We start from the raw sequence: 26536 nt of genomic DNA on the forward strand, positions 1-26536 counted from the left end.
TACCACATCACTCCATCTCTTCTCTAGCCTGTCCCGCGCCCGTTTAGCCTCCTTGATCCGGCCGAACAAAAGGTGTATCGGCATGTGGTGGCTGTGCATGCGGTCTAAATGACCAAGCCAACGCAGCCTTGCCTGCCGGAGAAGCTCACCGATGGGACCTTGCCCAGATCTTTCAAAGATTTGTGAGCTCCTTACACAATCCAGCCTGGTTAAATCCAGGATGGATCGTAGGCAGGATAGCCTAAATGTTTCTAACCGGCGAAGATGTTCCATTAGGGGGGTCCACGTTTCGCAAGCGTAGAGAAGGAAGGGAATGACCGTGGCCGAGAAGACCTGAAGCTTCGTGCGGAGCGACAGACCAGGTAGCTTCCACACAGCATTACGCAACCGATGTAAATATATTGCCGCTCAACTTATTTGGAGTGAGACCTCTGCTGTTAAACCTGAGCCGGTCGTAAGCACACTGCCCAGGTATGGGAAACACAACTGCCCCATCACCGATTGGGAGTTGTGGGGTTGGAGTGTCCGATGGTACAAAATACCCAGGCAGGTGCTTGGTTTTGGTGGGGCTGATAGTAAGGCCCCATCTCTTAGTGGCACGCTCCAGTCCCAGCAGCAGCGTCTCCAACTCCTCCTTTGAATGAGCAGCTATTACCAAATCATTGGCATACATAACGTGGTTGAGCAATAGGTAGCCATCCCTTGATCGCACCCGGACATCGATCAGCCTCCGATTATATCTGTACCAAATGGAGATTCCCCCGGTACAGCTATTGAAGGCTTCACGAACTACGTGGTCAAAATAGATGTTAAATAATGTAAGAGCCAGAGGACATCCCTGTCGCACCCCAAAGTGTACAGGGAATGGCTCTGACTCCCGGCCACGTAGTTTTACCCGGGCCCACTCACCATCATGAAGGTCCTTAATGATCGTGAGCAGAGGGTCAGGGACTCCAAAAGCACGAAGAACACCCCAGAGCCCAGGCCTACTGATGGTATCATAGGCCTTGACCAGGTCAATAAAGCAGAGATGTAGGTCTTATTGGAATTCCCTACACCTCTGCTGTAGCAGACGGACAGAAAATATGGCATCTGTGCAGGACCGCCCTTTCCTGAAACCGCATTGGGGCTCGGCAAGCCTCTCCTCAACGTGCCTGGCAAGGCGATGTTGAATAATCCTTGCCAGGACCTTTCCCAGCACACTGAGGAGTGAGATGCCCCTGTAGTTGTTACAGTCTGTGCGGTCCCCCTTCTTAAAGAGGGGGACCACCAGGGCATCCTTCCAATCTTGCGGAACCTGTCCAGAGGTCCAGACTGTTGTTATGATGTCATATAGGGCAGTCTGTGCACAAATGCCACCCTCCCTCAGCATTTCGCTTGGGAGATCATCTCTACCCAGTGCCTTTCCTGGTCTCAGACTCCGGATCGCCCTCAGTACTTCCTCAACAGATGGCACCTCAGCCAGCCACTCACACGGGGTAACGTCTTCCAATATTTGAGGCACTGCAGCTTCAGCAGGGTCATCCCCACTTTGTGCCACGATGTTTTCCTGGCTGAGGGATTTCCCCTCCCCCAGGACCTCACAGAAATGCTCAGCACATCTACAAACCTTTTCCTGGGGGTCAGAGATTGGACCACCGTTTTTTCCCCTAATGATGGTAATAGGTGTGGCGCTGCAGGTTATTTTTGCAACCCGCGACCACCACCCATCCTTGCAGCGCCTCACGGCTCTCCGAACCTCAGAGCGAAGGCTGCGGTAAGCCTCCTCATTCTCTGACGTGGGATTCTGTAGCCGATGACAGTGGGCCTGTCGCTTTTTCTCAACCATCCTGAACACCTCTGTCAGCCAGGGTCTCTGGGGAGGTCTGCACCGCGTACCCAAAGCAACCATTGCAGCAGCATGAGTCACAGTCCTAAACCTCGCCCATTTACCCTCGACATGATGAAATTCTCGCTTGCAACTTTCATCAGATAACTGAGACCAGGCCACTTTAGATTGGAATGGGGTCCTGGATGTACATCCACTACCGGAGTGAAAGAATGACAGGCGCATCTTACAGATGACTAGTCTATGGTCATAGGGCAGATCAGCTCCACGGTAGGTCCTGGTGTCAAGGACATGGGCTCGCATCCGCTGGTCCGTCACTATGTAGTCCAGCAGATGTTCTTGCTTGGACTCGGCATGCATCCGTGATGTTGTGTGGATGCGCCAATGCCGGAACAGCGTGTTGGTAATTACAAGCCCATGGGCTGCACAAAAATCTAGCAGCCTCCTACCATTGTTATTGAGCTGATCTGGCCCATGCCCTCCAATCACTCCAGACCAGGTGCCAGCATCATGACCAACTCGGGCATTGAAGTCACCCAACAAGATGACTGTATCCCGAGGGGCCACTTTAGCCAGCACCTGTGACAGGAGGTCATAGAAGGCATCTGACTCATCGGCTTTGCCTGCATCCCTCCATGGATGTTCGTCTTCGGTGGGGGCATAAGTAACCACCCATCCCTCATGGACTGTCTACCCCTCATGGTGGCAGGAGCCAGAACCGGTCCACCGGACCTCCTGAATGCCACAGAGACCCAGGCGGTACCGGTCCAGCTCCCGACAGAGGAGTGGCAGCCTCTCCTCTGCAGTGAGCATTCGAACCTTCCACGTGGCCACACGAAGTGGCTTTTCGTTGTTTCTGGAGGAGCCCCGAGGGTAGAGATTCAATCTCCTGGCTCCGCCAATTGGGGTTTGGCCAGGAGACGTCATAGACGCCTGTCCCTCCGGGGCCTCCGGCACAAGCTTATTAGTTACATATTTAAGTCGTGGTTTCGTGGTAATGTTTTGAAGGTGGAGGGGTTACTAGCCCCTCGCACCCGTCCAGAGCCCCCGTTTAGCCACTGTGGTGGTCACAGACGCCATGAGGGGAGGGGCCAATCGGAATTGGCCCTCTCCCCACAGCACTGTCGACGACAGAGTTGCCCGTCCGGCACCGCGAGGAGGTAGGGGGCTGTTTTGCCGGACACCTACTCACTCACCCACTCACTCACCCACCCACTCACCCACCCACTGACCCACCCACTCACCTAATCAGCCAATCACCCACCCACTCACCCACCCACTGACCCACCCACTCACCCAATCAGCCACCCACTCACTCACCCACCCACTCACCCAATCAGCCCATCAGCCACCTACTCACTCACTCACCCACTCACTCACCCACCCACTCACTCACCCACCCACTCACACAATCAGCCCATCAGCCACCTACTTACTCACCCACCAACTCACCCATTCAGCCACCCACTCACCCACCCACTCACCCACCCACTCACACAAGCAGCCACCCACTCACCCACCCAATGACCCACCCACTCACCCAATCAGTTACCCGCTCACTCACCCACCCACTCACCCACCCAATCAGCCAAACAGCCACCCACTCACCCACCCACCCACTCACACAAGCAGCCACCCACTCACCTACCCACTGACCCACCCACTCACCCAATCAGCCACCCGCTCACTCACCCACCCACTCACCCAATCAGCCAAACAGCCACACACTCACTCACCCACTCGCTTTGCCCCTCCCCCCTAGCGCTGCCCCTCCCCCCAGCGCTGCCCCTCCCCCCTAGCGCTGCCCCTCCCCCCTAGCGCTGCCCCTCCCCCCAGCGCTGCCCCTCCCCCTCAGTGTGCCGCTGCCTCCGTCTCGTGCTGGTGCAGCTGTTCGCTCCACGTCGCGCCGTTCACTCTCACAAGCCTGCAGGCGAGTGGCAATGTTATTACAATGTTACTACTAACTACCACTATGTTACCACTAACTACCACCACCACGACTACCACATCTATTACTATCACTACTAACATCACTATTATCACCACAACCACCACCACGACTACCACCACTTCCACTAACTACCACCACTACTACCACTGCTACTACCACGACTACCACTATTATTACTATCACTACTATTACTATCACTACTACCACAACTACTACCACCACTAACTACCACCACCACGACTGCCACCACTACTACCACTGCTACTACCACGACTACCACTACTATCACTACTATTACTATCACCACTACTATCACTACCACCACTACTACCACGACTACTACCACTACTATTATTATCACTACTATTACTATCACTACTATCACCACTACTATCACCACTACTACCACCACCACCACGACTACCACCACCACTACTACCACCACTACTACCACGACTACTACCACTACTATTACTATCACTACTATTACTATCACTACAATCACCACTACTATCACCACCACCACTACTACCACCACTACTACCACTGCTACTACCACGACTACCACTACTATTACTACTATTACTATCACTACTACCACCACTACTATCACCACTACCACCACCATGACTACCACCACCACTACTACCATTGCTACTACCACTGCACTTGACGCTGTAAGTGTGGTCTTGATATATTAATGACTCAAAGTTGTCCCCGTTCACGGAAATCGATAGTTTAGTCCTAGTCGTAATATTAAACAGCTGAGTGCCGCTGGTGATTCTGAGCCTAGAGGGTTGCGTGAGGACAGACACCAAGCTCCAGACAACACGCTACTGGCTCTTATTGCAGACGCGGCGAGATAAAATGTTCACACCCCCCCCCCCCCAAGTAGACAAAAAACCCCTCCACAAATTGCGTGACAATGAAATGGCCTCCCTAGGCCTCGTAAGCACGGGGCCTGCTCTTATAAAACACTAACGGAATCCAACAAGATATTTGTCTGATTTTCAATGCCGCTCTGCAGGCTGTTATATCGGTTCACGAGTCCCAGGAAGTTAGGTGATATCCGCAAAAGAGTGAAAACTTTGAGAGGTGGCGCGTGCCATGTCAAGTATTGCAACTCGGGAGAAGAAGGCCAAGTGGCTTAATGGGCCAGGAGCGAGGCGTACGCCACCTGAACTCTCGCGTGGGGCACGCTGCTCACAGCTGTCGAGGTGGAGCGCGCCGCGTGGGGCACGCCACGTGGTAGGGGTTCAGCCTTGCAGACCAATATACAAAAAGTCTTATTTTTATACGTTTTGACATTGTGTACAATATGGGAGCCGTACTCTTTGGTTCTATTCGGTAAAGTCACGTAGGCAAAAAATAACAAAAATCACGACGTTTCGGCCACAACACAAGTGGCCTTCTTCAGGTGTTGTGGCCAAAACGTCGTGATTTATGTTATTTTATTTTTGTTACCTACGTGACTTTACCGAATAGAACCAAAGAGTATGGATCCTTGCAGTCACGAAAGCTTCAAATCTAGAATATGGGAGCTACCCACGTGCCAAATTTTAGTTTTTTATAGCATGTTGGGAAGCATGCTAAACATCTCGAACAGACACACATCCACACATTTCCCTTTTATTATATATATACAGACAACTAGCTGCTACTGCCCGGCTTCGCCCGGGACTTGGATTCACCACGCCCGGCCGCCTTTGTCTCCCCAGTGCTAGCGATGTTCACACACCGCACAGCAGTTACTCGTTTGAGGCTGAGTCGACCTAGGGGAGGCCCAGGACCGGTTCAGATAATCGTCACCGGTGGTGGCCATGGGCGGGAATCGAACCCGGGTCGCTGGCTGCTCGAACCACAACACACATGTGACGTCACAGCTCACTTGCCGTGCAAAATCTAAATGCATTATTGCACCCCCACCCCCCAAAGAAACAAAAGTGTATTTGTATAATGTTAGCACGGTGTACAGTCTGGAAAGTACCCACATGGCAAATTTAAAGTTTGTTGCATGTCGGAAAGTACGCTAAACATTTTGAACAGACAACACACACAATCACAACTTTGCCTTTTATATATCGATGTAGTGTGTGGTCTTTTTTTATGTGTAGTGCGTGGTCTTGAAATTATAAGAATGTGTAGTGTGTGGCAAGGCCGTAATTTTAATATATATTGGGGTGGGGGGACACATCCCTGTGTAGGCATAGATACCTACACACCCTACATACAGGTGGGTAGTATGTAGTGACTGTTTTTTTCGGTAAATTCACGTAGAAATAATAAAAAAGTAATAAAAAAATAAAATTATATAATAGCATACGACGTTTCGATCGCAACACAAGCAATCATCATCAGGTAGAGGAAACATAACAGCAGACAGACCTTAAGTAGGGAGAATTAACACAGATATACCAAGGGATACAGAGAGACGGAACATCACACTAAATCAAACAGGGTTTAGCAAAATTTGTAAACTATATAAAGCAACACAGACGGTCGGTTAATTAAAAATCACGAAAGCGCCTAATCAAGTTAGTATCCAGTAGTGACTCTGTAGTAGTGTCTGGCTCTACAGTAGTGTAGAGGAGTATTGTGAGTAACCAATAAGGGGGCGAACAGAAGGAGGTGATGGGGCGGTTGTGGAGAGAGTGGAGAGTTTCCAATACCTGGGCAGTGTGCTCATGACCGGCTCCCGTTTGACAGCAGATGTCTCCGAATCAGTCGAGCGGCAATATCTTTTCATCGTTTGCGTAACGCTGCTGTGTGGAAGCTACCTGGTCTGTCGCTCCGCACGAAGCTTCAGGTCTTTTCGGCCACGGTCATTCCCTCCCTTTTTTATGCTTGCGAAACGTTAACTCCCTTAATGGAGCATCTTCACCGGTTGGAAAAATTTATGCTGGTTTAACCAAGCTGAATTCTGTAAGGAGCTTACAAACCCTTGAATGATTTGGACAAAGTCCCATCGGTGAGCTCCTCCGGCAGGCAAGGCTGCGTTGGCTGGGTCATGTAGCCCACATGTCCAGTCACCGCATGCCTAAACAGCTTTTGTTCAGCCGGATTGAGGGAGCTCAACGGGCGCGGCACGGGCTAGAGAAGAGATGGAGTGACGTGGTACAGAAGGATGTGGAGCTGAGTGGACATGCCGATGACTGGTACCAGCGGTGTCATAATCGGCCTCTGTGGAGGAGGCTCGTGAAGGACGCTACTTGGCAGTTGGAGGCAGTCGCCCTCCAACAACAACGGAGGGCGGAGGAGCGACGCTCACAACAACGAGCGGAGCGCCGGGTGGCTAAAGCACAGCAGGTTGGCACAGTAGGGGGCACAGGTGGTGCATCAGCCAGTCATCTCAGTCATCTCAGTCAGTCGACCCGTGGCACCTGGGTCTGCCCCGTGACCTCCTGCCCGCGGGCGTTCGCCACTTCACGTGGCCTCAACGTGCACATGGCCTGGCACAAGCGTCGTGGTGACGCCACCGCCACTTAGTGGCGAATGGCGGTGGTTGTAGAAACGTCCCTTTTGAGTATTTGTCTGCTGCTGTAATTGTAAATGTCCACGTGATGGTGATGATGACGACGATGCTGATGAGCCACATTGTCGAGCTATCGTTTACGATGGCCAGGTCGCTTCTGAAAAAGCGCTATCCGGTAACTCAGCGGGGCGCCTTGCCTGGCAAAAAGAAAAATTGTTTGGTTTGTGTTTGGTCTCGATCTGACACGTTAGAGGAGGAGGAGGACCGACACCCCATCGGGAGCGCCCAACGAACCCGGAGACTTTGACGGCGCCCGCCTCTCCGACCGCGGCTCGGTGTCGTCGGCGGCTCTCAGGCGCAGGGCCCGACGCCCGACACGATGGCCTCGGCGCTCCTCCCGCTGCCGCTGCTCCTGCTGCTGCTGCCACCGTGCGTGAGATGCCTCGCCGGGCAACGCGGCCCGCCAGGGTCGCCCCTGCGCTTCACCAGGCCGTCCTACCATGCCACCGTCTACGAGAACTCCGCGCCCGCCACGTACGTGGAGAGCCACGACAAGATGGGGATCCACGTCGGCCGCTCGGCCCCCGGGGCCCGGTACGCCGTCGTGTCCGGGGACGAGGAGGCCGCGTTCGAGGCGGAGGGGCTCGTCGTGGGCGACTTTTGGTTCCTGCGCGTCCGCACAAGGGGCGTGCCATTGGACCGCGAGGAGCGCCACGGCTACACGCTAGGGGTCAAAGCGTTCTCCGAGAACGGCCGCGGGGCGGCGTCCGCCGAGGTCTTCGTCCACGTGCTGGACCGCAACGACCTGAGTCCGCTGTTCTCGGCGTCGTCGTACTCCGCCGGCGTCGCCGACGACGCGCCGGCGGGCGCCGCGCTCCTACGCGTCGCCGCCACGGACGCCGACGAGGGCCCCAACGGGCGCTTCAGTTACACCCTGGAGCAGCGCTCGGACGCCTTCGCCGTGCACCCGGCGAGCGGCGAGGTGACGCTCGCCAGGAGGCTGACGGAGCCCGGCGACGCGGGGCCGCACGAGTTCAAGGTGACGGCCGTCGACGGCGGCGGGCTGAGCGGCTCGGCGCGCGTCGTAGTGAACGTGAGCCGGGCGAACGCCCACGCCCCGCGCGTCGCCGTCGCCGCGACCCGCGCGCCCGCGTGCGGGCCGGCCCCCCTCCGCCTCCGCGTGCCCGAGGACGTCCCGGTGGGGGCCGTCCTCGGCTGGCTCGACGCTGGTGGCCCCGCCGGGGAGGCGCGCTACTCCCTGCGGGGCGAGGACGAGGACGGCGTCACGTTCGCGGTGCACGAGACGAGCGGGGCCCTGCGTCTGGCGCGGCCGCTCGACTTCGAGAGGCGACGCCGCTACGACCTGACGGTGGCCGCGCGCGACGGCGACCCCGGGGGGCCGCCGCCGGCGGTCTGCCGGGCGACGGTGGAGGTGGCGGACGTGGACGAGAACCGCCACGCCCCGCGGTTCACGGAGTTCGCGGCGGCCGCCGCCGTGCGGGAGGACGCCCCCGCGGGGGCCGTCGTCGTCACCGTCGCGGCCGCGGACGAAGACCGGGGGATCGACGGGGAGGTGCGGTACTCCCTCGTGGACGGGTCCGACCTGGGGGTCTTCAGCGTTCATCCGGAGACCGGTAGATCACACCCACTACTGCTATCACTACAACCACCACTTCTACAGCTACCACCGCTACCTCCCTCCTCCCTCCCCCCCTCATCCTGCACAGTCACACATAGTCACTGTAAGATGTTTTTCTTGTTCGTGTTTTTGTTTGTTTGTTGTGGTTGCACCCGATTCAAGCGCCGAATGGCTCACAGGGCTATAACCAAAATAAATAAACTAAAAAAACTAAAAACCCTCGCGGCTAATGACGCCGTGTCCCGCGCCGGCAGGGGCGATCGTCACGGCGCGGCCGCTGGATCGCGAGACGGCGAGCAGCTACTGGCTCGCGGTGCGCGCTACGGATCGCGGACTCGTCCCTCGCTTCGCCACGCTGCACGTCTACGTGGAGGTGCAGGTACGGGAACCCATGCGCACTTGCGCGCACGCACGCACGTGTGAGTGCGTGCGTTTGCACCGCTGCGTTTTAAAACGACACGATGCGAATGCCGTGCGTCTCTCCCGCCCCCGTCCCGCCGCCCCCCCCCAGGACGTGAACGACAACCCCCCACGGGCGTCGCGTCCGTGGTACCGGGCCGAGGTGGCGGAGAACTCCCCAGGGGGCGTCGCGGCAGCACAAGTTGACGCCTGGGACCCGGACAACGCCGACGCCGCCGCCAACACCGCCGCCGACACCGCCGGGGAGGCGCGGGGCAGGGGCCTCACGTTCAACATCGTCTGCGGAGACCCGCAGGGATTCTTCAACATAAACACCAGCACAGGTGGGGGCGGTGGTGCTGGGGGTGGAGAGCAAATCCACAACATTTACAACGATAGTGTAGTGTGCAGTGTTGTGTGTAGCGTATAGCAGTTTGCAGCGTAGTGTATAGTGTATAGCGTAGTGTATAGTGTAGTGTATAGTATAGTGTATAGTAGTGTAGTGTATAGTAATGTATAGTGTAGTGTACAGTGTTGTGTGTAGCGTATAGCAGTGTGTAGCGTAGTGTATAGTGTAGTGTATAGTGTAGTGTATAGTAGTGTATAGTGTAGTGTGTAGCAGTGTAGTATATAGTGTAGTGTATAGTGTAGTGTTGTGTGTAGTGTAGTGTGTTGTGTTGTGTGTAGCGTAGTGTGTTGTGTTGTGTGTAGCGTAGTGTATAGTAGTGTATAGCGTGTAGTGTATAGTGCAGTGTATAGTATATAGCGTAGTGTATAGCGTAGTGTATAGTGTATTGTAGTGTATTGTAGTTTAGTGTTGTAAGGACGAGCAGACTTCTTTAGGAGGCACACTCTGTTTATTGTATTATTTCCTTATACAACGCTTAACACACACAGAGGGATATTCGGTCCCCTCACCCGATACCCTAGGGAGGTACAGCCTCTGGACCTGGCGGGACTCACACGTCTACCGCTAACCTCCTTGATACCTAAGGAGGTACAACCTCCGGACTTGGCGGGACTCACACGTCTACCGCTATCCTAGTCCTCCGGCTAGGACCTAGGGGAGGCTATCTGACCCACCGCTGGCCCGGTGGGTCCTGACCACTGGGTTTGCCGAGCCTTAGCCCTTAGAAGGGCTGGAAGGCTGGTCCAGGGTCCTAGCTAGGCTTCAGCCCAGTCTTCTGTCTTTGTGCAGGGAGAGAACTCCCCAAGGTCCGTTGGGTCACCCGTCTTATACTCCTTCGTGGCCAGGTAGAACCAATCATACATTCCCACGTGGAACCGTCTGATTGGTTCGTACCAAACCCTGGCCACGATTTGTTTCACCTCGACTGACCCCAACCGTTGTACCCAGGGGTAATGCTGTACTGCCCTGGTGGCAATGCAGGTTACGCAACAGCGCGTAGTTATAAGTGTATAGTGTAGTGTATAGTAGTGTAGAGTGTATTGTATAGTGTATAATAGTGCTTAGCGTAGTGTATAGTGTAGTGTATATTGTAGTGTATAGTAGTGTATTGTAGTGTATAGTGTAATGTATAGTAGTGTATAGTGTAGTGTATAGTAGTGTATAGTGTAGTGTATAGCAGTGTGTAGCGTAGTGTATAGCGTGTATTGTAGTGTATTGTAGTGTATAGAGAGCAAATCCAACAACATTTACTATCGACGCATTTCCATTTGGCACGATGTGACCCAACATAGCCTGACATCACGTGGTGATGTCGTCTTTAAGTTGTCAACTGACGAGCTACCCCCCCCACCCCGTCTCCACGTTGACGCCCCCCACCCCACCGTGTGCGTGTGCCGGCCGGCGTGGGAGGGTTGTGGTTCACCTCTGGTGAACGACTCGTCACAGGCGTCATCCACACCACCAGCAGGCCGCTGGACAGAGAGAGGCAGGCGGAGCACGAGCTGGAGGTAAGAGTCACCGTGAGGGTGGTGGTTGTGGTGGGGGTGGTAGTTGTGGTGGTGGTGGTGTTGGTGGTAGTGGTGGTGGTAGTGGTGGTTGTAGTAGTAGTGGTGGTGGTAGTGATAATGGTAGTGGTAGTAGTGGTGGTAGTTGTAGTAGTGGTGGTGTTAGTGGTAGTCGTGGTGGTGTTGGTAGCGGTGTTCGTGATGGTGGTGGTAGTGGTAGTAGTGGTGGTGGAAGTTGTGGTGGTAGTGGTGGAAATAGTGGCGGTGGTGGTAGTGATGCTGGTAGTAGTGGTGGTGGTAGTAGTGGTAGTGGTGGAGTGATGGTGGTGGTGGTAGTAGTGGTGATGGTGGTAGTAGTGCTGGTGCTATTGGTGGTGGTGATGATAATGGTAGTAGTAATGGTGGTGGTAGTCGTGTTGGTGGTGGCATTGGTAGTGGTGGTAGTGATGGTGGTGGTAGTGGTAGTAGTGGTGGTGGAAGTTGTGCTGGTAGTGGTGGAAGTTGTGGTGGTGGTAGTAGTAGTGGTGATGGTAGTGGTGGGTGGTGGTAGTGGTAGTAGTGGTGGTAGTAGTAGTGATGATGATGGTAGTGGTGGTGGTGGTAGTGGTAGTAGTGGTGGTAGGGATGGTGGTGGTGGTGGAGTGATGGTGGTGGTAGTGGTAGTAGTGGCTGTGGTGGTGGTAGTTGTGGTGGTGGTAGTTGTGGTGGTAGTGATAATGGTGGTGGTAGTAGTGGTAGTGGTGGTGGTGGTAGTAGTGGTGGTAGTGGTGGTACAGTAGGGGACACAGTTGGTGCATCAGCCAGTCATCTCAGTCGACCCGTGGCACCTGGGTCTGCCCCGTGACCTCCGGCCAGCGGGCGTTCGATACTTCACGTGGCTTCAACGTGCACCTAGCCTGGCACAAGCGTCATGGTGACATCACTGCCACTTAGTGGCCGAATGGCGGTTGTTGTTGTGCGTGCGTGTCTGTATGTGCGTGTCTGTGCGTGCGTGTCTGTGCGTGTCTGTGTGTGTCTGTGCTTGCGTGTCTGTGCGTGTCTGTGTGTGTCTGTGCGTGTGTGTCTGTGCATGTGTGTCTGTGCATGTCTGTGCGTGTCTGTGCGTGTCAGTGTGTGTCTGTGCGTGTCTGTGTGTGTCTGTGTCTGTGTGTGTCTGTGTGTGTCTGTGTGTGTCTGTGTGTGTGTGTCTGTGCGTGCGTGTCTGTGTGTGTCTGTGCGTGTCTGTGTGTGTCTGTGTGTGTCTGTGCGTGTCTGTGTGTGTTTGTGCGTGTGTGTCTGTGCGTGCGTGTCTGTGCGTGTCTGTGCGTGTCTGTGTGTGCTTCCCGCCGGCCGGCGCCAGGTGTCCATCGTGGACGGCGGCGTCCCCCCGCGTGAAGCGAGGGTGGCGGTGACGCTGAGCGTCTCCGACGAGAACGACAACGCCCCGCGCTTCCCCAGGAACCTCACGCGAGTCAAAGTCGTCGCGGCGGCGGCGGCGCCGACCCCGGGCCCGGCGGTGCCCGTCGCCCGTGTCTACGCCGCCGACGCCGACCGGGGCATCAACGCGGATCTGCGTTACGTCATCAGCGGGGGGCACGACGTTGGAGACTTTGCCATCGACCGCGCGCGAGGAATCGTCTACAGCCAGAGCAGGCGGCAGCCTGCGGGGACATCCAACTCAATCACGGTGCTGGGCACACTCCACATGCTACCTCCTCCTCTCCTGCTCTCCCTACTCCCCCTCTCCCTCCTCCTCTCCCTCCTCCTCTCCCTCCTCACGCAGACACGCATGACGAGGTAACCCCGACTCGACGCAAGGACCCCCCCCCCCCCGCCTCGCCTCTTATCGCCGCGACGATTCGACCGCTGAAACGGAACTCGCCGATGTCGGCGTCGCCGGCCCCGCAGGTCCACGCCACGGACGGGGGGCGACCGCCCAAGTCGTCGACGGCCACGCTCCACGTGGAGTGGATCGCCGCTCCACGGCCACCCGAGACGCCCGCGGCCTTCGCCCTGAGGCAGCACGCGGTCACCGTGGCGGAGACGGCCGCCGTGGGCATGGTGGTGATCGTGCTGCCCACGGAGAGCACGTGGGGGAGCCTCCTGTGGTGGTTCAGCATCGCAGGTCACGTGGTGCCACCACACACACCACACACACACACCACACACACACCACACACACCACACACTCACCACACACACACCACACACACACAACACACACACCACACACACACCACACACACGACACACACCACATACACACCACACACTCACCACACACTCCACACACACACATACACCACACACACCACACACACCACACACACACCACACACACCACACACACACCACACACACCACACACCACACACACCACACACACACCACACACTCACCACACACTCCACACACACACATACACCACACACACCACACACACCACACACACATCACACACTCACCACACACTCCACACACACACATACACCACACACACCACACACACCACACACACACCACACACACCACACACACACCACACACACCACACACCACACACACCACATACACACCACACACACCACACACACACATACACCACACACACCACACACACCACACACACACCACATACACCACACACACCACACACACACCACACACACACCACACACACCACACACACACCACACACACACACACACATACACCACACACACCACACACACCACACACACACCACACACACACACCACACACACCACACACACACACCACACACACACCACACACTCACCACACACACACACATATACACCACACACACCACACACACCACACACACCACACACACCACACACACACCACACACACCACACACACACTACACACACACACCACACGCCCCACACACACACACACCACACACACACACACCACACACACGCACCACACACACCACACACACACCACACACACCGCACACACCACACACACCACACACACACCACACACACCACACACACCATACACACACACCACACACCACACACACACCACACACACACACCACACACCCCACACACATACACCACACACACCACACACACCACACACCACACACACCACACAGACCACACACACCACACACACCACACACACACCACACACCACACACACACCACACACAACACACACCACACACACACCACACATACACCACACACACACACCACACGCACCACACACACACCACACACACACACCACACACACGCACCACACACACACCCACACACACACCACACACACCACACACACACACACACCACACACACCACACACATACACGACGCACACCACACACACACACACCACACACACTACACACACACCACACACACACACCACACACACACACCACACACACCACACACACCACACACCACACACACCACACACACCACACACCACACACACCACACACACACCACACACACCACACACACACCACACACACACCACACACACCACACACACAGTCACACACACAGTAACACACACACATCACACACACCACACACACCACACCACACACACCATACGCACCACACACACACACCACACACACCACACACACACACACCACACACACAGAACACACACCACACACCACACACCACACACATCACACACACCACACACACCACACACACACACACCACACACACACACCACACACATCATACACACACCACACACACCACACACAAACACCACACACACCACACACACACCACACACACACCACACACACACCACACACACACCACACACACAATACACACCACACCCCAACCCACGTGTTGTGTTCATGGTGACATCATGTGGATGGTTTAACGGTGACATCTTGATGGTGGTGTGCTAACGGTGACGTGATGATGATGATGATGACGATGGTGACGGTGTTGGCAGGCGGTAACTGGGAGGGCAGCTTCCACGTGACGGAGCACAGCGGCTTTGTGGAGGTGGCCAAGCCGCTGGATGCCGAGCGGTGCTCCCTCTACCGGCTCACCGTGACGCTCACCGACGGGACCAACGCTGCAACCACCCTGGTGGGCAGGCACGCGTGTCTGTGTGTGTGTCTGTGTGTGCGTCTGTGTCTGTGTGTGTCGGTGTGTGTGTCTGTGTGTGTGTCTGTGTGTGTCTGTGTGTGTGTCTGTGTGTGTGTGTCTGTGTGTGTCTGTGTGTGTGTCTGTGTGTGTCTGAGTGTGTCTGTGTGTGTGTCTGTGTGGGGAGCGATAGTGTAGCGGTTAGCGCGCTGCGCTATGAACCTGGCGACCCGGGTTCGATTCCCGCTCACGGCCAACACCAGTGACGATTATCTGAACCGGTCCCGGGCCTCCCCCTAGGTCGACTCAGCCTCAAATGAGTACCTGGTGCGGTGTGTAAACATTGCCACTAGGGAGACAAAGGCGGTCGGGCGTGGTGCTGGCCACCCACCCCCTCGTGTACCGTTCCGGCCTTCATAGGTGCTCGCTAACAGCACTTGCCCCTACAGTCTGTTAAGGCTATATGGGGGATCTTTGTCTTTGTGTGTGTGTCTGTGTGTGTGTCTGTGTGTGTGTCTGTGTGTGTCTGTGTGTCTGTGTGTGTGTCTGTGTGTCTGTGTGTGTGTCTGTGTGTGTGTCTGTGTGTCTGTGTGTGTGTTTGTGTGTCTGTGTGTGTGTCTGTGTCTGTGTGTGTGTCTGTGTGTGTGTCTGTGTGTGTCTGTGTGTGTGTGAATGTGTGTGTGTGTCTGTGTGTGTCTGTGTGTGTGTCTGTGTGTGTGTCTGTCCGGCAAAACAACCCCCTACCTCCTCGCGGTGCCGGACGGGCAACTCTGTCGTGGACAGTGCTGTGGGGGGAGATCCAATTTTGATTGGCTCCTCCCCTCATGGCATATGTGTCCACCACAGGGGCTAAACGGGGGCTCTGGACGGGTGCGAGGGGCTGGTAACCCCTCCACCTTCAATGAATTACCACGAAACCACGAATTAAACTGAAATATGTAACTAATAAGCTTGTGCTGGAGGCCCCGGGGGGCCAGGCGTCTATGACGTCTCCTGGCCAAACCCCAATTGGCGGAGCCAGGAGATTGAATACCTACCCTCGGGGCTACTCCAGAAACAACGAAAAGCCACTACGGGTGGCCACGTGGAATGTTCGAACGCTCACTGCAGAAGAGAGGCTGCCACTCCTCTGTCGGGAGCTGGACCGGTATCGCCTGGATCTATGCGGCATTCAGGAGGTCCGGTGGACCGGCTCTGGCTCCTGCCACCATGAGGGGTGGACAGTTCTCTACTCGGGGCAGCAGACTGCCAAACAACAGGGTGTGGGTCTTCTTTTGAACAAAAGAATGAAGGGGGCGTGGGAGCGTGGCGGTGAGGTGTGGGAAGCTGTAAGCCCCAGGCTACTTTGGGCTCGCCTTCCCATCAACCGGAGGCGAGAAATGGTGGTCGTGGTTACTTATGCCCCCACCGAAGATGAACATCCGTGGAGGGATGCAGGCAAAGCCGATGAGTCAGATGCCTTCTATGACCTCCTGTCACAGGTGCTGGCTAAAGTGGCCTCTCGGGATAGAGTCATCATGTTGGGTGACTTCAATGCCCGAGTTGGTCATGATACTGGCACCTGGTCTGGAGTGATTGGAGGGCATGGGCCAGATCAGCTCAATAACAACGGTAGGAGGCTGCTAGATTTTTGTGCAGCCCATGTGCTTGTAATTACCAACACGCTGTTCCGGCATCGGCGCATCCACACAACATCATGGATGCATGCCGGGTCCAAGCAAGAACATCTGCTGGACTACATAGTGACGGACCAGCGAATGCGAGCACATGTCCTTGACACCAGGACCTACCGTGGAGCTGATCTGCCCTCTGACCATCGACTAGTCATCTGTAAGATGCGCCTGCCATTCTTCCACTCCGGTGGTGGGTGTACACCCAGGACCCCATTCCAACCTAAAGTGGCCTGGTCTCAGTTATCTGATGAAAGTTGCAAGCGAGAATTTCATCATCGCTTGCGGCTGGGATTGGCATCGTCCCCGACTCCTCCTGATGTCGAGGGTAAATGGGCGAGGTTTAGAACTGTGACTCATGCAGCTGCAATGGCTGCTTTGGGTACACGGTCCAGACCTCCCCAGAGACCCTGGCTGACAGAGGAGGTGTTCAGGATGGTTGAGAAAAAGCGACAGGCCCACTGTCATCGGCTACAGAATCCCACGTCAGAGAATGAGGAGGCTTACCGCAGCCTTCGCTCGGAGGTTCGGAGAGCCGTGAGGCGCTGCAAGGATGGGTGGTGGTCGCGGGTTGCTGAGGAGATGGAGTCTGCCTCAGTGGCCCGTGATCACAAATCTCTATTTAACTCCATCAAAAAAGTAACCTGCAGCGCCACACCTATTACCATCATTAGGGGAAAAAACGGTGATCCAATCTCCGACCCCCAGGAACAGGTTCGCAGATTTGCTGAGCATTTCTGTGAGGTCCTGGGGGAGGGAAAATCCCTCAGCCAGGAAAACATCGTGGCACAAAGTGAGGATGACCCTGCTGAGGCTGCGGTGCCTCAAATATTGGAAGAAGTCACCCCCTGTGAGTGGCTGGCTGAGGTGCCATCTGCTGAGGAAGTATTGCAGGTGATCCGGAGTCTGAGACCAGGAAAGGCAGCGGGCAGAGATGATCTCCCAAGCGAAATGCTGAGGGAGGGTGGCGTTTGTGCACAGACTGCCCTATATGACATCATAACAACAGTCTGGACCACTGGACGGGTTCCGCAGGATTGGAAGGATGCCCTGGTGGTCCCCCTTTTTAAGAAGGGGGACCGCACAGACTGTAACAACTACAGGGGCATCTCACTCCTCAGTGTGCCGGGAAAGGTCCTGGCAAGGATTATTCAGCATCGCCTTGCCAGGCACGCTGAGGAGAGGCTTGCGGAGCCCCAATGCGGTTTCAGGATAGGGCGGTCCTGCACAGATGCCATATTTTCTGTCCGTCTGCTACAGCAGAGGTGTAGGGAATTCCAACAAGACCTACATCTCTGCTTTATTGACCTGGTCAAGGCCTATGATACCATCAGTAGGCCTGGGCTCTGGGTCGTTCTTCGTGCTTTTGGAGTACCTGACCATCTGCTCACGATCATTAAGGACCTTCATGATGGTGAGCGGGCCCGGGTAAAACTACGTGGCCGGGAGTCAGAGCCATTCCCTGTACACCTTGGGGTGCGACAGGGATGTCCTCTGGCTCCCACATTATTTAACATCTATTTTGACCACGTAGTCCGTGAAGCCTTCAATAGCTGTACCAGGGGAATCTCCATATGGTACAGATATAATGGGAGGCTAATCGATGCCCGGGTGCGGTCAAGGGATGGCTCCCTATTGCTCAACCACGTTATGTATGCTGATGATTTGGTAATAGCTGCTCAGTCAGAGGAGGAGTTGGAGACGCTGCTGCTGAGACTGGAGCGTGCCACTAAGAGGTGGGGCCTTACCATCAGCCCCACCAAAACTAAGCACCTGCCTGGGTATTTTGTACCATCGGACACTCCACCCCCACAACTCCCAATCGGTGATGGGGCAGTTGTGGAGAGAGTGGAGAGTTTCCCATACCTGGGCAGTGTGCTTATGACTGGCTCCAGTTTAACAGCAGAGGTCTCACTCCGAATCAGTCGAGCGGCAATATCTTTTCATCGGTTGTGTAACGCTGTGTGGAAGCTACCTGGTCTGTCGCTCCGCACTAAGCTTCAGGTCTTCTCGGCCACGGTCATTCCCTCCCTTCTCTACGCTTGCGAAACGTGGACCCCCCTAATGGAACATCTTCGCCGGTTAGAAACATTTAGGCTGGCCTGCCTACGATCCATCCTGGGTTTAACCAGACTGGATTGTGTGAGGAGCTCACAAATCCTTGAAAGATCTGGGCAGGGTCCCATCGGTGAGCTCCTCCGGCAGGCAAGGCTGCGATGGCTGGGTCATGTAGCCCGCATGCCCAGCCACCGCATGCCGAAACAGCTTTTGTTTGGCCGGATTGAGGGGGCTAAGCGGGAGCGGCACGGGCTAGAGAAGAGATGGAGTGATGTGGTACAGGAGGACGTGGAGCTGAGTGGACTTGCCGATGACTGGTACCAGCGGTGTCAAGATCGGCCTCTGTGGAGGAGGCTCGTGAAGGATGCTACTGGGCAGTTGGAGGCAGTCGCCCTCCAACAACAACGGAGGGCGGAGGAGCGACGCTCACAACAACGAGCGGAGCGCCGGGTGGCTAAAGCACAGCAGGTTGGCACAGTAGGGGGCACAGGTGGTGCATCAGCCAGTCATCTCAGTCAGTCGACCCGTGGCACCTGGGTCTGCCCCGTGACCTCCTGCCAGCGGGCGTTCGACACTTCACGTGGCCTCAGGGTGCACATAGCCTGGCACAAGCGTCGTGGTGACGTCACCGCCACTTAGTGGCGAATGGCGGTTGTTGTTGTGTGTCTGTGTGTGTCTGTGTGTGTGTCTGTGTGTGCACCGTCCACGACAGCGTTGCCCGTCCGGCACCACGAGGAGGTAGTGGGTTGTTTTACCACCCGCATCACCACATTACTCACCCCCACTACCCTCACCACCCACCCCCCCGCCAGGTGGAGGTGACGGTACTGGACGTGAACGACCACCGGCCCCGCTTCTCCCGTGACCTCTACGAGGCGACCGTGGCCGAGGAGACTCCTCCTGCCGCCGCCGGGATCCTGCGGCTGGAGGCGACGGACGCCGATGCCGGCGCCGTCGCCGCCCGGCTCTCCTTCTCCCTCGTCGGCTTAGGCGGCGGCGACGCCGCGGAGAGCCTGCGTCTGTTCCGCGTGGACCCCGTCACCGGCGAGGTCACCGCCGCCGAGAGGCTGGACCGAGAGGCCAAGCGGAGCCACCTGCTCACCGTCATGGTGAGAGGGCGCCACGCCAGGTGCACGTGTGTGTACGTGTGTACGTGTTTACATGTGTACGTGTGTGTGTACTTGTGTGAGAGTGAGGTGTGTACGTGTGTGTGTACGTGTGTGAGAGTGAGGTGTTAACATCGCCACTAGGGAGACTAAGGCGGTCGGGCGTGGTGCTGGCCACCCACCCCCTCGTGTACCGTTCCGGCCTTCATAGGTGCTCGCTAACAGCACTTGCCCCTACAGTCTGTTAAGGCTATACAGGGGATCTTTATCTTTGTGTGAGTGAGTGTGTGTGAGTGAGTGTGTGTGTACGTGTGTGCGTGTGTGTACGTGTGTGTGTGCGTGTGTGTACGTGTGTGTACGTGTGTGTGTGTACGTGTGTGTGTGTATGTGTGTGTACGTGTGTGTGTGTGTACGTGTGTGTGTGTACGTGTGTGTGTGTACGTGTGTGTACGTGTGTGTGTGCGTGTGTACATGTGTTGTGTTGTACGTGTGTGTGTACGTGTGTGTGTGTGCGTGTGTGTGTGTACATATGTGTGTGTACGTGTGTGTGTACGTGTGTGTGTACGTGTGTGTGTGTACGTGTGTGTGTACATGTGTGTGTGTACGTGTGTGTGCCGACCGTGCAAATCGAAGGTGCTGATGACGACGATGATGACGACGATGACAACGATGCCGTGACCGCTGTCTTGCGTGGTGACCATAGTGTCCTGTATAGTAGTGTTTAGCGTACTGTGTAGTAGTATATAGTGTACCGTATAGTAATGTGTAGTGTAGTGTATAGTGTAGTGTATAGTGTATAGTAGTGTATAGTGTAGTCTATAGTGTAGTGTATAGTGTAGTGTATAGTAGTGTGTAGTGTAGTGTATAGTGTAGTGTATAGTAATGTGTAGTGTAGTCTATAGTGTAGTGTATAGTAGTGTATAGTGTAGTGTATAGTGTCCTGTATCGTAGTGTTTAGCGTACTGTATAGTAGTGTATAGTATAGTGTATAGTAGTGTATAGGCTAGTGTATAATGTAGTGTATAGTGTAGTGTATAGTAGTGTAGTGTATAGTGTACTGTATAGTGTACTGTATAGTGTAGTGTATAGTAGTCTATAGTATAGTGTATTGTATAGTTGTGTAGTGTATAGTGTAGTGTATAGTAGTGTATAATGTACCGTATAGTAGTGTATAGTGTAGTGTACAGTGTAGTGTATAGTAGTGTATAGTAGTGTAATGTATAGTAGTGTATAGTGTACTGTATAGTAGTGTACAGTGTAGTGTATAGTAGTGTATAGTAGTGTAGTGTACAGTATTGTATAGTGTACTGTATAGTAGTGTAGTGTATAGTAGTGTGTAGTGTAGTGTATAGTAGTATAGTGTACAGTAGTGTATAGTGTACTGTATAGTAGTGTACAGTGTAGTGTATAGTAGTGTATAGTGCAGTGTATAGTGTAGTGTATATTAGTGTAGTGTATAGTAGTGTATAGTGTAGTGTATAGTGTTGTGTATAGTGTAGTGTATAGTTTAGTGTAGTGTATAGTAGTGTAGTGTATAGTAGTGTATAGTGTATAGTAGTGTATAGTAGTCTATAGTGTAGTGTGTAGTGTATAGTAGTGTATAGTGTGGTGTATAGTGGTATAGTGTAGTGTATAGTGTAGTGTATAGTAGTGTATAGTAGTCTATAGTGTAGTGTATAGTGTAGTGTATAGTAGTGTACAGTGTAGTGTATAGTGTAGTGTATAGTAGTGTACAGTGTAGTGTATAGTGTAGTGTATAGTAGTGTGTAGTGTATAGTAGTGTACAGTGTAGTGTATAGTAGTGTAGTGTATAGTAGTGTGTAGTGTAGTGTACAGTATAGTAGTGTACAGTGTAGTGTATAGTATTGTGTCGTGTAGTTTGTCACGTAAACAAACCGCGTAACCGATGGCCACGTTTTGTTTCGGTGACGACAAACCTTGGTGATTGGCCGTGTCAGGTGCCGGTGTCGCAGTTTGACGGCACCGCAGCGCCGGTCACGTCGCACGCGACCAGCACGACGTGACTCACCGCGGACGGTCTCCTCCTGTCAGGGGGCGTTCGTGGCGAGCGATCTCTCCGCTCGGACCTCTCTCTCACTCTCTCTCTCACTCTCTATCTCACTCTCTCTCACTTTCTCACTCTCTCTCACTCACTCTCTCTCTGTCTCACTTTCACACTCTCTCACTCTCTCTCTGTCTCACTTTCACTCTCTATCTCTATCTCACTCTCTCTCACTCACTCTCTCTCTGTCTCACTTTCACACTCTATCTCTCTCTCACTCTCTTCTCACTCTCTGTCTCACTTTCACTCTCTCTCACTCTCTCTCTGTCTCACTTTCACTCTCTCTCACTCTCTCTCTGTCTCACTTTCACTCTCTCTCTCTATCTCTCTCTCACTCTCTCTCTCTCACTCTCTCTCCCTCACCCTCTCACTCTCTCACTGTCTCTCTCACTCTCTCACTCTCTCGCACAAACAGGTGCAGGACGGCGGGATCCCCGTGAGGCGAGCGTACGCCACGCTGGCGGTGAGCGTCGACGATGCCAACGACCACGCGCCCCGCTTCACCGGCGGCCCCTACGAGGCCCGCGTGGCCGAGTCGGCGGCCGTGGGCTCCGCCGTGGTGCGCGTCACGGCGCTGGACCGCGACGAAGGCCCCAACGCCGACGTCAGATACAGCATCAGCCACGGTGACCGCCTCACCACCACTCCCACCGCTCCCACCACCACTTCCACCACTCCCACCGCTCCCACCACTCCCACTACCACTCCCACCACTCTCACCACTCCCACCACTCCCACTACTCCCACCACCACTCCCACCACTCCCACCACTCCCACCACTCCCACCGCTCCCACCACTCCCACCACCGCCACCACTCCCACTCCCACCACTCCCACCACTTCCACCGCTCCCACCGCCACCGCTCCCACCACCACTCCCACCACTCCCACCACTCCCACCACTCCCACTCCCACCACTCCCACCACTCCCACCGCTCCCACCACTCCCACCACTCCCACCACTCCCACCGCTCCCACCACTCCCACCACTCCCACTCCCACCACTCCCACCACTCCCACCGCTCCCACCACTCCCACCACTCCCACCACTCCCACCTCCACTCCCACCACTCCTACCACAACCACTCCCACCGCTCCCACCACTCCCACCACTCCCACCGCCACTCCCCCCCACGCGGAGGGAGTTTCTGCACTGGAGCACATTTCCCGTGTCGCGTTTTTTTCGTGGCGACGCTCCGTCGCGTGTCTCTCCCCCGTCCAGCTCGGATCGCCGGCGGCCGACGGGCGCCGGGGCTTCCCACCCGCGGCGTTCGCCCTCGGCGGTTCCCTTCGCTTTTGACGACGCGAACTCGCGAATTCCCCCGGCAGGAAACGTGGGGAATTCCTTCGCCGTCCACGGCGCGCTGGGCGTCGTCTCTGTGGCGAGGAAGCTGGACGGCTCCGCGGTAGAGGCCTACGAGCTGACGGTGAGGGCGGCCGACCGGGGGCGCCCGTGCCGCTCCACGAGTATCACCGTCCACGTCGTCGTCGTCGTCGCCGCCGCTACCGCAAACACCGCCTCGGACGGCGCTCCACCCACATTCGCCTCCAGAGGCGGAGTGGTCGATTTACACCCATAGAATAACACAGAGACCCGTAGACTAACACAGAGACCCGTAGACTAACACAGAGACCCGTAGACTAACACAGAGACCCGTAGACTAACACAGAGACCCATAGATTCACACAGAAACCCATAGATTCACACAGAGACCCGTAGACTAACACAGAGACCCATAGATTCCCACAGAGATCCATAGATTCACACAGAGACCCGTAGGCTAACACAGAGCCCATAGATTCCCACAGAGACCCGTAGACTAACACAGAGACCCGTAGACTAACACAGAGACCCGTAGACTCACACAGAGACCCGTAGACTAACACAGAGACCCGTAGACTAACACAGAGACCCGTAGACTCACACAGAGACCCGTAGATTCACACAGAGACCCGTAGACTAACACAGAGACCCGTAGACTCACACAGAGACCTGTAGACTCACACAAAAACCAATAGACTAACACAGAGACCCGTAGACTAACACAGAGACCCGTAGACTCACACAGAGACCCGTAGACTCACACAAAAACCAATAGACTAACACAGAGACCCGTAGACTCACACAGAGACCCATAGATTCACACAGAGACCCGTAGACTAACACAGAGACCCGTAGATTCACACAGAGATCCATAGATTCACACAGAGACCCGTAGACTAACACAGAGCCCATAGATTCCCACAGAGACCCGTAGACTAACACAGAGACCCGTAGACTAACACAGAGACCCGTAGACTAACACAGAGACCCGTAGACTAACACAGAGACCTATAGATTCACACAGAAACCCATAGATTCACACAGAGACCTGAAGACTAACACAGAGACCCAGAGATTAACACAGAGATCCATAGATTCACACAGAGACCCGTAGACTAACACAGAGACCCAGAGATTAACACAGAGACCCATAGATTCACACAGAGACCCGTAGACTAACACAGAGACCCGTAGACTCACACAGAGACCCATAGATTCACACAGAGACCCGTAGACTAACACAGAGACCCATAGATTCACACAGAGATCCATAGATTCACACAGAGACCCGTAGACTAACACAGAGCCCATAGATTCCCACAGAGACCCGTAGACTAACACAGAGACCCGTAGACTAACACACCGTAGACTAACACAGAGACCCGTAGACTAACACAGAGACCCATAGATTCACACAGAAACCCATAGATTCACACAGAGACCCGTAGACTAACACAGAGACCCATAGATTCACACAGATCCATAGATTCACACAGAGACCCGTAGACTAACACAGAGACCCATAGATTCACACAGATCCATAGATTGACACAGAGACCCATAGACTAACACAGAGACCCATAGATTCACACAGAAATCCATAGATTCACACAGAGACCCGTAGACTAACACAGAGCCCATAGATTCCCACAGAGACCCGTAGACTAACACAGAGACCCATAGATTCACACAGAGACCCGTAGACTAACACAGAGACCCATAGATTCACACGGAGACCCATAGATTCACACAGAGACGCATATATTCACACAGAGACCCGTAGACTTAACACAAAGACCCATAGATTCACACAGAGACCTGCTGGACTATCCTACTCACTTCACCAGCCGTCCACCACCCAGCCTGCCTCTCTCTTTACCCCCCCTCGGAGCGGTGCTGGGCCTCCCCTATGTACGCTCTGCCTCAAACGAGCGTACCTGCTGCTGCAGCTCCTGCTGCTGCTGCGTAGTGAACATCACCGCGGGGGAGACAAAGGCGGTCGGTCAGGGGTGGTGCCACAGTGTTAGGTGTGCGAGTAGGAGCACTCGTTCCGACAGTCTGTTGGGGCTACACGGGGCGTGGGGAGTCATTGTCTATTGCGGTGACATTGTCAGTGAATGTTCTCGATTAAACAAAATTGCTAAACGTTGTTTTGGATTTTTGCGCATACAATGTTTTTGTTTTTTCCCTGCAACTCATTTCATCGTGAGAATGGGGAAATGCAGAGGGGGTGGGGAGAGGGGTGGGGTGTGCAGTAACATCCAGCCACGTGACAATTTAACGACGGTCGAGTTTCTCGGAGAGTCCCCGACGTGAAGTGAACCTCGTGGCCGGACCCCCCGGGGGTCCCCAATAAACGGAAGCCAAAATCGCCGCCCAATTATTTACTTTTGGGCGACTCCGTCTCCCCACCCCCCCCTCCCCCCCCACTAGCGCACGCAATAAACGCAGCGAGCCACCGGGAATCAATCCTCCGGTGCTCCGCCGAGCACCCCGTCGTCGTCTAAGTCGTCGTCTAAGTCGTCGTCTAAGTCGTCGTCTAAGTCGTCGTCTAAGTCGTCGTCTAAGTCGCGGCCAGAACGGCCGTAGTCACAAAACTTTGATGAGCGCGCGTCGAGCGGAGCTCGTCGAGAGGAAGAGGTCGCCTCGTCGGTTGGCCCTTCAGCGGACATGAAACGACGTCGCAACGCAGTTCACGCGAGAGCCGGGGGGCGGGGGGGGGCTTATGGGACCCCGGGGTCACCGCCATGAGGGTCAAATGTGTGAAGGTCTCAAGCAGATGCAGAGGGCAGGGGGTGCACGCTGGAGCGTAGCGGACTGGAGAAGCACCAGGGCCCCAGGTGCACAGTGAGGCGAGAGAGAGAACCGCGCTGGGAGTTGTCACAGCAGCAGCAGCAACAACAGCAACAACAACAGCAGCAGCAACAACAACAGTAACAACAGCAACAACAGCAACAACAACAGTAACAACAACAGCAACAGCAACAACAACAGCAGCAACAACAACAGTAACAACAGCA

General features: G+C 54.9%; 1 protein-coding gene across 1 annotated transcript; it reads left to right on the top strand.

Moving 5' to 3' along the window:
* Window positions 1-3683: 3683 nt before the first annotated feature.
* Window positions 3684-25660, top strand: LOC142917461 (protocadherin Fat 1-like). The gene is made up of 11 exons (XM_076062146.1): window positions 3684-3758; window positions 7503-8885; window positions 9145-9269; window positions 9402-9633; window positions 11145-11206; window positions 12543-12869; window positions 13091-13307; window positions 15160-15299; window positions 19837-20133; window positions 22608-22818; window positions 23522-25660. The coding sequence occupies exons 2-11, from the start codon at window positions 7631-7633 to the stop codon at window positions 23770-23772; spliced, it is 3117 nt and encodes a 1038-aa protein (XP_075918261.1). The 5' UTR covers window positions 3684-3758; window positions 7503-7630; the 3' UTR covers window positions 23773-25660.
* The last annotated feature ends 876 nt before the right edge of the window (window positions 25661-26536 follow it).

This window comes from Petromyzon marinus, unplaced genomic scaffold (genome assembly GCF_048934315.1).
Source record: "Petromyzon marinus isolate PM22_M1 ecotype Great Lakes invasive population unplaced genomic scaffold, UKy_Petmar_22M1.pri1.0 PM_G_Scaffold_51, whole genome shotgun sequence".
NCBI classification, from domain to species: domain Eukaryota; kingdom Metazoa; phylum Chordata; class Hyperoartia; order Petromyzontiformes; family Petromyzontidae; genus Petromyzon; species Petromyzon marinus.

What these genes read in the sequence shown, in the direction of transcription:
- LOC142917461 (XM_076062146.1), top strand. Translation starts at nt 7,631, where the DNA reads ATGGCCTCGGCGCTCCTCCCGCTGCCGCTGCTCCTGCTGCTGCTGCCA. An exon ending in GGACATCCAACTCAATCACG is followed by an intron (nt 12,870 to 13,090) that starts GTGCTGGGCACA and finishes CCGGCCCCGCAG; the next exon opens with GTCCACGCCACGGACGGGGG. An exon ending in GCCACCTGCTCACCGTCATG is followed by an intron (nt 20,134 to 22,607) that starts GTGAGAGGGCGC and finishes TCGCACAAACAG; the next exon opens with GTGCAGGACGGCGGGATCCC.